Raw genomic sequence first — 14,065 nt, 5'->3', positions numbered from 1 at the left:
TCCCAAGTCGGTTCACTCGGTGCTCATTAGAATAAATAAGGGAAATTTATGAACCAGACGGGGGAAGGTTAAAGATAAAGTGCGCCGGGAAACCTGCTAGCAGTGAAGAGCGCATATTTTCCTTGTTGCATTATTTTTTCCACCTCTCCGTTTTTAAATACTATATGCAAAGCGTCTTCTCGTTCCACTCTTTATACAAACTACAATACCGAAGTAACCCACAGATGAAAATGCAAACTGAAAAGACAGCATTCCAAAAAGACACCTTAAGTCGGTACCGACGGAAGCCAGAATGAACTTTCGCCACAAATAAATCTTCCTTAGAAGTTCATTTATGTAAATTAAACATCTTATAATCAATCAGAATATAAAATTAATATTTGTTTTATATTCAAATTCTGGTTAAATATACATAGTTACATTTCCATACCTTGAAACCCTTTACTAAATTACTAAATGAAACTATAAACAGTAATTACGTGCTACATAACATTGATTGTAGTTTTTATATAATTAAACATGTGTACATATGTAGTAAGTATTCTAGAAATTGATAAAATGCTAAAATTTATTCATAAAATATCAATGAATGTGAAAATTTTATTTTATTCCTATATAGTATATATATAATAGTATTTTTAATATAAAAGAAAAAATGACTTAAAATAATCATTCAGATAATAAAACAAACCACATATTGATGCATTTATTAAGATATTAAAATTCACTTTGTAAAATATCTAACATGTTCTCTATTAATAATATTATAATTAAATAACATAACATAATTATAATGCAGGATATTAAATTCTTTTAATTACTGCCACAATATTTCCCGCTTAGAATCATATAATTTATTATGATATCTGGCCTCCATTATTGTATTTTCCAGTTTTTGGTTTACGGGTTCTCACTTTCAACTTCAATATTGTCCATAAATTCTCTATTATGTCAGGACTGTTCCCAGATTGGGTGAGGAAAATTATCCCTAAAGCTTTCTTATATTTGGTTATCTAAAATGTGACGATGACGAGGTGCAGAATTCTATTGAAATATTGATTCAGCAACGAATTTTATTAGTCCTTTGATGGTTTGAAAAAAATTCTCCTGCATCGTGTCTTTGTATTGTGTGGCATTCATGGATTCTCGAACGAAATCCATTCCATATTCTGTTATGAACCTCCATATCATGATTCTAAAAAATGCTAAATGCTTCTATGACACTCTTCTCGAAACCGTTTTAAGCTTCAACGGCGAACTGTGGTCTTCCCTTGTGAGCCGAACAAGTTAAATTTTGACTCATCGGAGAACACCACCTTGTTCCAACATGTAGAAAGTGGAAAATAGCTTGTTTTGTAATCCCAACTGTGATTTTCTTACATTGCGGTATTTTGCTTATTTATTTTATGAAATTATATTCACTCTGTCAAATATTTTAAAATAATTTAATAATATGCCGAGTTGATATTCCGTCGAAGAGTAAATGCTTTCAGTATATTCATTTAGTTTTATTTATACTGACTTATAGATATATTTATGTAAATTTTTTCATTGAATTTAGTATCCAATGATTCAGTATTCATCCAATGAATTTAGTATTCAAGATCCAATTATAACCTATACAAAAGTTTTAAAAAAATATGAAGAACTGTTTTACATTTTTCTATAATTCAAATTTTTACTTTTATAAAAATATCAATACCTTCAATAATAATTCAAAATTAAAATAAAGTAAATTAAAAACAAAAGAGTCAAACCGAAGTAAACTTTTGACATGACTTTTGACATTAGTTCAAATTACTCAATTTTCGACCATGTCTATTTCACATATTTGATTTATATATTTTATATTATTATTTTATAGAAACTACTTATTATTATTAATATAAATTAAGTATTTAGAACAGTTCATTCTAAAAAGTTTTGGATTGGAAATCAATCCGAGTTTTTATTATCAAAATCATATTTAATAAACATTTTTAAAAATACATATAAGACAAATTTAGATGTTTATTACTGATTTTGTTCCAAATAATGTGTTAAATGTGTACTTTTAGTTTTTAAATTTAATTTCTAACAAATGGTTTTGTTCTCAATAATATTTTGTCTTTTTTTTATAATTGAGAGCTCTTTATGTATTATGTGTGTATATAATTATAGAACAAAAAAAATTATATATGTATAATTTTTTTTTCTTGAATCGAATATGACGTGTCGTTTCACTCGTTTCGCCTTTGACGGAATATCAATAATAACAACTCAAAATTTTCACTACCAAAGCAGGGGTCTACCCCACGGAACCGAAAGTGAAAAGCCCGAAAAAGCAAATATCGGAATTCAAAGATCGAAAATCGAAAGATCTCAAGTCGAAAGATCAAAAAAAAGGGTGCATGGTAAACGGTACTATGTATGTATATTGTATAATATATGTATATGAGTGGCATGCGGTGAAATTATATCTCTTTTTGTCATACAGCCTTGTTTAATGTGCGCGCGCAGGATTCGGGAGGAAAAGCCTGTTCCTCTTGTTCCTATTGTATCCTGCTCGCGCAAATTGAGGATGTAAGAGGGAGGAAGAGAGAGTTTTACCGCACGCCACTGATATACATATATACTAACCGTTTTTCATATGTATGCATGGTAAACGAACATTTTTGACTTTTTAGCATTCGGTGCGGTGACGGTCACCCCTTTAGCAGATAGTATAAACTTTACGTTCTATAAACACAACAAGATTGTAGCTTATATTAGATACTAAGCTTAAAAAAAACAATTTTCAATTCCTTGCCAAAAGTATGCCAAGAACTGATTTGTGAGCTTATTTTCTAAACATTTTGTTAGCTTATTTTTGTTATGTCTAATTAATTATTACTCATGAGCCAATGGCGGCTCGTGGAAAATGTTTTTGAAGCTACTAAATGCACCCGTCTGTAGTTTCTTCATAAAATAAAAGGGTTCGAATTTGAGTGCTGCAGTACCACATAGACAAGCCGCGCCTGGCTAGAAGCATTACGCAAAACTTTATTCATGCATTCTGCTTTGGAACAAAATTATCTATTTTTAACAAATTAGCCACAGTGACATTACAGAGTACTCTAACGCGTCACTGTGGCACATTCAAATAATCATAACACAAATAAAGGTATATAAAACAGTATATCCATGCTTGACATTTATTAATTGATAAAATCGCATCGCTATTATAGACATCCAAATCTATTTTGTTACGGTTAAACTGAAATACGTAATAAATTCTATCTTTTTATAAAATAATAATATTTTTACAAGATTATTCTCAAACTCTTACGTCTGTCATTTGTTTGCATTAAAAAAATAAATTAATCACACAAACGTAATGGAAACACCTAATCATCAAAAAGTTTAATAAAAATTATCTTAATGTGCATATTTATCAATTTAGCACAATAAATAAAATTGAATAATAAAAATGGAAGAACTGCGAATTATAATAAAAGCTTTATGTTATATTGAAAAAAACTATGACGGCTTAGATTTAAAAATTCGATTGATGCACAATCATATTTTTAAACACTTCCAGCGACTCCCAAAGTTTTCTATTTTAAATGAATCGCTTTTTATTTCATTTATTATGCGAGTATGTTTATAAAAAACGAATATAAATGTCGTTCATTTCCATATGTAATTATTCAAATTCATTCTTCAATACGCATCTTTTGCGTGGAATGTTAAAATTCAAAGAATATTGAATAAATTTGATCAAATACTAAATATTTAATATATGCTAATGCGTCAGTGTGTATGATCTTATGTAATTAACGAACTATCTCAACAATACAGCAATATTTAAGAAAAAAACATGTTATTGGCGAAAAATATTAATTTGTACCAAAAAAAATATCTGAATATCCGCTTTAATCCAGTTGATGATATGAAATTATTAATGATGCATACCTATAACATGATAGGCAATAATACAACATGTATAAATCAGCTAGAAACATCATTATATACATACATATACACATTATCAATCCTAACCAATAATTTATTTTTTTTCAAATTCAATATTAAACCACACGAGGTTAAATCTTGCATCATAATTTTACTAGATAAAATAATGTATAAATTTTAAATTGCATTACAAGTGCACATTGCATGGATTGTGAAAGTGAACGTAATTTTATAAATATCTGACGAAACTGAATGGCGATCTAACTCACTATAATTAGTTAGGAACTTGTTCTAAATTTAACCTAGAAGGAAATTTTTATTTTTAAACCGTGTTCACGGTAAAAATTAATTCTAGGAAATGAATATTTAAAAAGCATTTCTACATATCTCTCAATATCAATAGAAATTAATTAAAATCGTGAGGTCAAAAGTTTTTAGAGATACTATCAACTAATTTATAAGTAACAGATAAAACTTGACCTCTAATTATTACGTTGAAGTTAAAACAATCAACGAATGAATGGCATCAAATTCAAAATTTCACATACAAAGAGTTTCATAATATTTATAGTCAGAGGCGGCTCGCGATTTTAAAATCAGGTGGAGCACAATGAAGCAAAAGCCCCCCCCCCCCCCCTAAATATTTATTTTTTCAAAAATTGACCTTAACCCTCCCTCACCGAAGTGGGGTATGCAAGTGCCCCAATTTTTACGTTTATCGTAATAACTATGTGGTTTTCAATGGTATACACCTTATATTTCTTGTATTACTAGAATGAACTACAATAAATTTATTTTAATAGATTTTGTATGATTTAGAAAAGGGGTACATCGTAAAAAAACATATTTATACATTTCAACGTTCCAAAGAATGATTTAAAGGCGGTAGCGATAAGTCATGTTTTTGACTGTTCGCTGGCATATTCTTGTTGATCGATGAATCAATGCGAGAGAAAGAGACAGCTATATTTTCGTAAGCTATTGCTTTCTTCGCTTTTGGCGCATGGCTATTGAGTCATGGAATCGCCTGTTGGGCTTACCTATGTGCGTTTGCATGTCGATGGTTGTCGTTCAGATGTTATTTTGTTATATTTATTCTTTACTAGCTGAACCCGGCATGCGTTGCAATGCCACAATAACGCGTGCAATTCCCGTTCCCATTCCACAGACATTCAATTTTATATGTATGTATAGATATGTATATTTGCTGACGTGGACCATCCGCTGTGTATTTGTGGTACAGCCCTGAATGGTCAGTACATTCGAGTGCGAGGTAGGCGTGGCGCGATTAATGTCACACTCGCGGCGTGATGCGTTGAAGGCGGGATAGCTTTACTTTCACGTCAGTAAAATCGTAATTATGAATATTTTTATTAAGAGGTTTTTTCCCGTTAATTTTTCACAGTAATCTTCCCGGACATGCATACAACAAATCCTGAAACATCCATCGTAATCGGTTCCGTGGTTTAGGAGCCTATTCGAGACACACACACACAGACATTCATTTTTATATATACAGACTAGCTGCTCGCGACGCGAAAACATTTCAAAGTATAGCGAATGACACTCATTCCCATTTTTCCCGTTTCCGTTCCCGTTTTTTTTTCACAGTATTCTTCCCGGACATCAGTGGCGTAACTACCGCGCCCGCAGGCCCCGCAATGCGGGGGGGCGCCGAGACATGGGGGGCGCCACGAAGCGCGCCTTTTTCACGGATTTTTTAATTTGTTCCGTAATTTTTTTAAAAACTTCTCTTTTTTTTCAATCGATTTGTACTATATGTGTATGTACATACATTAACATATTTTGAATTTATCCTCATTGTGTAATTGATCTATGCCCATAGGGCTAGAAGACTACCGTCTTTTTCCATCTTTTGAACGTCAGTGCCACTTCAACCTATTAGCTGAGAATTCTCTTATTCTTGTATATATTTTTTCAATGTGTAAACAATAAAACAAAATTATATGATTAAAACCAATAAAATTTATAAATTTTTCACTGTCGCCATTAACAGGTGGGAAGTTTTTAAGGAATATTCACCATCAGTTACTTTAAACAGATTGTGCACTGCTTCTTGGTCTTCCAGATTAAACTATTAATGGATTTCGATATATAGGTACATATACCGATACGTAAAAAAGTATAAATATTAATTTGGAAAGTTATTTTGCTAATATTAATATATGGGGGAGGGGGGGGTCGCCTTAAAATATTTTGCGGGGGGGCACCAGGAATTCACGCTACGCCACTGCGGACATGCATACAACAAATCCTGAAAGTTCCATCGTAATCGGTTCAGTGGTTTAGGAGCCATTCGAGACACACACACAGACATTCAATTTTATATATGTACATACATACATACATAGATAGATTTTTATGAATTTCTACATCTGTTGGCTGTTGATTTTTCAATAAATAAATAAAAAAAGTAAACTGCAATACAAGAGACGAGTTTATTATTACATTTTTAAATCATAATCATTGCAAAGTTCAATTTCAAGAACATACAATTGTAATGAAAAGACTTTGTACAGACAGTGCACACACAATTCGTATACATTGTACATAAGAGAAGCACTAGTCGGTGGTCATTTGAATTGAAATAATACATGAACGCCAATCGATGGTAAATTAGTACATTACTATCAGTTAGTAGTGAACAGAATCACCATTTATGGCACAAATGATAATGTCAGAGTTCTTGTTTTTCAACTTTAGAATTTAATTGTTCGACGATTTTATACAATTTTTACGATCGAAGATTATAATAACTAGAGGTAGGATAGTCACAGTGCTATCCATTGTTCCATTGTTGTAAATCCTTTGTATAAAAGGTTCGGCAAACCTTTAACAATGCATTTACAACCTTTGAACAATACGCGGCACCTTCTGGGTCCGGTGACTAATAATAACCCTACCACTGTATTATGTATATTGAGTAAAACATTAAAAATACACTCGTACAGTTTGAGAAGCTCGGCATTAGGTAAAAACACTCAATAGCATAGCGGAGAGCGCGTAAATAGAACGACGCGACAGTAACCCAACGCTATTCTGCGATATATCTCCGCAAAGTACACGTTTGTCACAGAAACTTCAACAACTTCTACATTTTACTGTCAACATTCGATTGCTGATACCCTCGTCGAAGATCCAACAGCACTTTGAACGCCAATCTAGCTTTAGGCACGAAGAGAGACATCATCCAAGACGAGATGGAGGGATTAGTGGTCCATGTGGATGTAAACAATCGTCCTCGTTTTCCGGAGAGCAAAATCCTCGTCATCTACACTGGTGGCACTATAGGAATGTGCCATGATCAATCTGGAGGTATGTGAACTCTGAATAAGATTTTATTTTTAAATTTAAAGTTGTGCAATGTGTTTCGACATGCTTGTTTTGTCTGAATCATAAAAAAAACCAATAATTTGTGTAAAACCAAGACTTATATGTATATATATTTCTTCAAAAACCAATTTTAAATCAACATTTCTAAATTATACTCATTGATATTATAATAAGCAATCAGTATTAAATTTATGTTGAATATATTACCTTATCGAGTTGAAAGGATTCTTAGAATTCGATACAATGTTAGACTGTTTCGTCAAAATTCATAAATATTACGTCAGTTTTTTTATCTTGGTTTTCCTTAAAAATCATCATTATTTATGTGAAATACATTCCATAATAATTTAGTTTCAAAATATTTTTGATTCTCAAATGAACACCTTAAGGCAACTCAAATTTTATTTTTTTTATCTATTATACATATATACTTATGCGAAGTTTAGCTATCTGTGGAATTTTAGTAGACAATCTCAGGTATTTGGGTTTTGGAGTAAATTTTTACAGTCCTTCCTAGAATACGCTCAAATAAATTCTATACAAACGATTTCTATACAAGGAGACAATGATGTCAAAATATTGTAAACGTAAAAAAACTTGTTTTAGAATTTCAAGAAATGATATATAGGTATAATATAAGAGTTCCTATGCATATTGAAAACATAACAAATACGACGCAACTATTTTCTAAATTATAAACATTTGTATTGTATATTAATCATTATGCAAATTATAAAAATAAACATTTTTGTTTACACTATATAATATAACCTCTTTGGTCACAAAACTTTCTAAAGCTGTTTGATATAACGATTATTTTTAACAGTGAAATAATTTATAATAAAGTGATGACTAGTCACCGGAGCCTGAGGGAGCCGTGTATTGTTCAAAGGTTGTAAATGCATTGTTAAAGGTTTGCCGAACCTTTTTTACAAAGGATTTACAACAATGGAACAATGGATAGCACTGTGACTATCCTACCTCTAGTGATGACTTCCCACTTATTCCTTAGATTGTTCTTTCTTTTTAATAGTATAATATAACTATAACTAACCAGCAGAATATACTAGTGGTTAGCCTATAATGCTTTGAACAGAGTGGTCAAGGGTTCGAATGCCACCGGTTTCTGTTGGCCAGACCTTGAATTTGTGACTCCAGGTCGATTGTTTCCTATTAGAGTTTGCTAATTTATCTGATTTTCATTAAAACATTGGCAACCTTACCTTACTTTTCTCGCAAAACTTCGAGGTTTCAGCAATCGCGGAATTGTATAAAATGCTGCAAATTTACAAATTTGACCATTAATGCCTCTGTGGATGTTTATTGATATGTATTTACTAAATTTCGCTGATTTTTTTAATAAAGCTGCAAATTCACAAATTTGACCGTTAATACATAGATATTTATTTACTTTGTACAATACTAATAATACTTGTATCAAATGTACAATGTTTCTGGTCAGGAAGGCTCATTGGGGTTAACTGTTAAATAAATAAAAATAAACAAATAATATATTTTTTTTATACATACATCAATTCATTTAATTTATCAGCCTTGTTTTGGAACATTTAACTATTGCACAAGCACTCATATGCTTCTATTAATTTAACCTTGATCGAACGGGATGGAAGCTTACAAAGAAACTAATTAAGTATCAATTCGAAACGCTATTTTTTATTTCGTAACAGTTAACTGATTGAACTAATTTAAGTATATATTTCAATTTAGAACCATCAAATTTGGTATATATACCTTAGACTACAAAGACTTCTTGAGAAAGCTCCGTTTCTTACATTTTTTTTCAACTTTTACTTTCCAGGACAATTCATCTATTTTGTCATTATTTTAAAAATATAACAGAATAAATATTGGATTTCAATCATTATATAGAAGGTATAGATTATATAATTTGATTTTTCAATACAGACTTTCACTCCCTTCACCTCCATATATGCAATTTAGCTTAGTTCTTAGTAAAAAGTGCATATGTACATATGTATATACATATATACATATATTGATGCAAAATATCTTGATAAGTATTAGCATAATGTGCATTTAGATAAATTTACTCAATGTTAAGCCTTATCAATTCATTTCAGCACTATCTCCAACATCCGGAAAGCTGATTCAGCATGTGAAAGCGTTGACTCTTATGCACGACGAGGCTTACTGCGAAGAGAGATTCGGACCAAACACTCCCAATTCACTATTGGTCCTTCCAAGTAACGTGCTAATCGTTTTATTTATTATTAAAATACATATTTTCAGCGTATAGATATATAATGTAAAGAAACATTTTCATTAGCGATTCGGTCGTTGTCCGCAGGCACGAAAAATGTCAACAACCGAGTCTTGTACACAATTCTAGAGTGGGAATGTCCGATGGATTCTTCTGACATGACTATCGTCGATTGGGCGAGGATTGCCACACAAATTGAGGTAAACATTTGAACAATCGAACTTCTCACATGCATGAAAATTGACTTACAAGTTGCAATAACAAATCAAACTGCACTAAGTACATGTTTATTTGTTATAACTGCTAGTATAAACATATTTTCGAGAAATGTTGTCACATATTTCAATTAACACAGTGTATTTTCGCTCATGTAAATTTATTTCTTATTATTAAGACTGTTTGCCCTTTTTGTTTAGGAAAATTATGACAGCTTTGACGGCTTTGTTGTATTACATGGAACTGACACGATGTCTTATTCGGCTTCTGCTTTATCATTTATGCTGGAAAACCTCAGAAAACCCGTCATAATTACAGGATCTCAGGTATATTTTGCTTCTACGTGTATATATTTGATTTTTTTTAAGCATACATTTATATTATATTATAATAATTGAAGTAGCAGTATCATTTTATGTCCAAGACACAATCCTATTAATATTTTTTTTTATTAAAATGTAAATCAAACTAGTTTATACCGAAACTTTTACCATCTAGTCATATATCGAAACTTTTACCATCTTCATTCTTAATGTATGTATAATAGATATATTGCAATAAATACATTCATAATGTCTGATGAGATTAATCAGCATTTGAAGTTGTGAAAATCATCATTACAACTTCAACTACCGACTACTTCCAAAACCAAAGCTTTGAAATAATTTAAAATAATCGTTAAATACAGACCAGTTTTATTCTATTAATTGTACTTTATTTCATTAAAAATTACTATTGCATTGAAATCATTTATAGATTCCAATATTTGAACCGAGAAGCGACGGAGCTGATAACTTCATATCGGCTCTTCTTATTGCCGCTACTCAAGACATTCCCGAAGTGACCTTGTTCTTTAATAAAAAACTGCTCAGAGGCAACAGGTATTGAATCTAACATGACGATACGAACTGAATTTGTTTTTACATGAATTTAACCGTTTATAATTCACCGACAGAACGACCAAGGTGTCGATGAATAATTTTGACGCTTTCAAATCTCCTAATTGTGACGCCCTCGCTATTTCGGCACTGAAAATCGAGGTGAAGTCGCACGCGATTTTCCGACCGTTTTCCAACGGGAAATTCAGAGCGCACACTTCAATGAACAAAAATGTAACCTTGCTGCACATTTTTCCCGGCATCAGCTCCAAGACAATACATAATATTATGCAACCGCCGACTGAAGGTAAACTGACAATTACAATCATCCGGCTTTCAGCATTAAACAAAAGCAATTACAAACTCCAACAACCCAAACTAACCTAACCTGAATTTAACCACAGGTGTTGTTATATTGACCTATGGAGCTGGCAATATACCTTCGCAGAGATTTGACCTGCACTTGGAATTGGAAGAGGCCGTTAAGCGTGGAGTCATTATTGTAAACATCACCCAATGCTTGCACGGCTCTGTTCAAACAATCTACCAAACAGGACAAGTAATTTGACTTCAATTTATAGTCATAATAATAATTATCATATCAAAATGTCAGTATTATTATAAATTCTGCATCTATTCAGGTATTAAAAAATTGTAAAGTGATTCCTGGATTCGACATGACTATTGAAGCTGCCCTCACTAAGCTCTCGTACGTTCTTTCTAAGAATGAATGGGACTTTGAAACAAAACAGAGGGTAAACCATCAAATTCTCCTTTCATTTTAAGGTGAATCAATTATATTGTAAAATTATTTAATCATGATTTTAATTATTGCAGATGATGATGGATAATTTGAGAGGGGAACTAACACTCCAATGAATAAATCCTGCATTTTTATATAAATATAAGTTAAATTAAATTAAATTAATATCGAAACTAAGCTTTAATTAAATTTATTGGATAGTTTATATAAATAAAATAGAATTAGAACACATCACCATACATACTTTACACATTATGTACATAATAAGCCAAGATATTTACCAAAATTCAGTACCAATTTGAATTTGAAACGTCGATTGGTAAAGGTTACGAACCCAACTATCCTAAATATCTGTATATTAAATATAATATAATATAAATAAAATATATGAATAATCTGTGACGTATATTTTACGTCTATTTTATTGCATCGCGTGATAAGGAATAATTTAATATTATATTAGCAATTTTAGTCAAGTCATCAAAAAATTGACAATCCCTTCCAGTAAAAATATAAAAATTAAAACCATTGATCTAATTGTATTTTTAATAATTAAGTTTTTAACTGAATTTTGCAGTATTATATTACATATAGCAGCATACATTCAATTACTTAATATTTATATAATGTAAATTAATTAAGACATGATGTTATTTTATGTGATAATTTATTTGAATATATGAATAAAAATAAATTTGCGGTTTTTTTTATGTTCTTTATAAAAGTCATATGAAAAAATAGCTGGAAATATAATAAAATTCAATTTAAATGCAACAATTTATTGTTGTTATCACAGTAGGGACATTACAATAATGGAATTTGTATGATCGGTGTTCAAAACTTACATATCTACGGCACTTACATTACTATTACAATGGTTCTTGCCAATATTTTACATTGTACAACAATAATTTGACGGGTTAATTGAAGCTCAATAAAAATTCACTTACAAAATATTAACAATTGACCAAAATCAAGCCATAAACTCTCCAATTTCAACAATTTTTATTGTTTATTTATTTTTTGATCTTTAAATCCGTAAAGGCATAATTTTTGCGAATTAATATTGTATACATAATGGAATCAAACATTCAGTTGATCCTTTTAATAGCTATCAAAATTTTAAAGCGCTCAAATTTCATATATATTATTTATAAATTGCTCTCTAAAATACCCAAGCACTATATTTCAAAAGATTTTTAGGAATTAGAATTTGCATCGATGAAAAATTGACAGTTTGTACAATGTTAATCACTGGACAAGTATCTAACATCAGAGTTTGACACTACATATTTACAGAAATTGAATATGGAAAATTTGTAGTAATATATTTTTGTAGTTATTTGAAATATTAAATTTTTTTTTAATAATTTGTTTTAGATTGTACTTTTAAACTATCTAAATACACAATACTAAGAGTTGAAAATTTGTGTACGTCATCTACGTTACTAATTGCTGCATTGAAAATTGACATTGCAAAAGAACTAAATCGATAAATCATAAAAACGACTTGCAGGAGAATCTGCGATGGCTTGTTCGTGCTGTATGCTCCTCACATATTACTCATGTAACCTATCTATGTGTGTAATTCGGTGCTAAACTTGCAAAATAACTAAAAAAAGTACGTAAATATGTATATATGTATGTACATGTCTGCTATTATTTAAAAAAAAATTTAAAAAAGCGCATACTTATTTTATTGGCACATTTCAAAACGCTATAAAATTATAAAAGTGGACAAGTGTATTTAATACTGCATAAGTTTATTACCTTTAGAATATATATAATAATACATACATGCATACGTAGATAAAGCTAAAGATCTTACAACCGAATGAAGGAAAAATTCAAATAAAATATTAGGAGCGACACTTCTCTTGTACTATGAATACTTTTCAATGTTTTATCACATAATTAAAAAGAATATTGATTGTATACAATTACCTAATAAAATGGAAGCATCTCTAATACATGGTGCACATTTGAGTATGAGAATCGATTGGAACAGATCCTTCTCCGACTTGACACGGACATTTGACAAATTTTGACCGATTCTCTTTGACTCTAAACATCTATAAGTTATCCAATTTATATACTGTACACTTCTACATATACTGTAATATTCACTCTTTTATTACAAACTCGGTTAAATCTCAACTGTTATTGTCGGACGAAATTACTTATATTCTTTAATTTACCTCTACGCTCGATACATTTACCACAAATCATAATAAATTATGATAACGTGCAACTTAAGATAGATGTTGCCGAAATTTTAGTAATCAAGCATTTTTTTATAATTTTATCTAAATTTAAAAAATTGTAACCTACTAAACCGTTTTGTTTTTCATTTATAATACAGTAGGAAGAGTTTTACAAATTTGGACCAAGTTGCTGGCAAATTTCAAGGCACGATTTGCTATTATTTTTTTTTCATTAAATCAAATAAATAAATGATTAAATTGTAAGCGACGAAATCATCAAACAACTCTGAAATATTTAACAAATACAATATTGCATGTCAATGATTCGATTTCTCAATCAATTGACAACTTTTTATATACATATGTACCATCACTTGCTGAAAAAAAAAATTACTTATTTAGTCATTCAAAAGTTATATATGTCTGTTTATTATTTTTATGCAATATGTATAAGCTTAAAAAAATTGCCCCAACT

The 14,065-nt window shown here is 30.4% G+C and overlaps 1 protein-coding gene across 1 annotated transcript; it reads left to right on the top strand.

Annotated features, from left to right (window-relative positions):
* Nucleotides 1-6,959: 6,959 nt before the first annotated feature.
* LOC143921436 (L-asparaginase) lies at nt 6,960-11,578 on the top strand. The gene is made up of 9 exons (XM_077444743.1): nt 6,960-7,269; nt 9,390-9,512; nt 9,617-9,729; nt 9,946-10,071; nt 10,502-10,626; nt 10,701-10,930; nt 11,028-11,182; nt 11,265-11,378; nt 11,461-11,578. Exons 1-9 carry the CDS (start codon nt 7,155-7,157, stop codon nt 11,500-11,502), a joined length of 1,143 nt encoding a protein of 380 aa, XP_077300869.1. The 5' UTR covers nt 6,960-7,154; the 3' UTR covers nt 11,503-11,578.
* The last annotated feature ends 2,487 nt before the right edge of the window (nt 11,579-14,065 follow it).

This window comes from Arctopsyche grandis, chromosome 13 (genome assembly GCF_051622035.1).
Source record: "Arctopsyche grandis isolate Sample6627 chromosome 13, ASM5162203v2, whole genome shotgun sequence".
NCBI lineage: Eukaryota > Metazoa > Arthropoda > Insecta > Trichoptera > Hydropsychidae > Arctopsyche > Arctopsyche grandis.
The sequence above is the reverse complement of the archived record's forward strand: the minus strand, read 5'-3'. Positions and strand labels throughout refer to the sequence as shown.

Bases quoted from the DNA above. Each gene is read 5' to 3' on its own strand.
- LOC143921436 (XM_077444743.1), top strand. From the start codon at position 7,155: ATGGAGGGATTAGTGGTCCATGTGGATGTAAACAATCGTCCTCGTTTT. The intron at 7,270-9,389 runs GTATGTGAACTC...AATTCATTTCAG, and splicing joins GTGCCATGATCAATCTGGAG to CACTATCTCCAACATCCGGA. The intron at 10,931-11,027 runs GTAAACTGACAA...ATTTAACCACAG, and splicing joins TATGCAACCGCCGACTGAAG to GTGTTGTTATATTGACCTAT.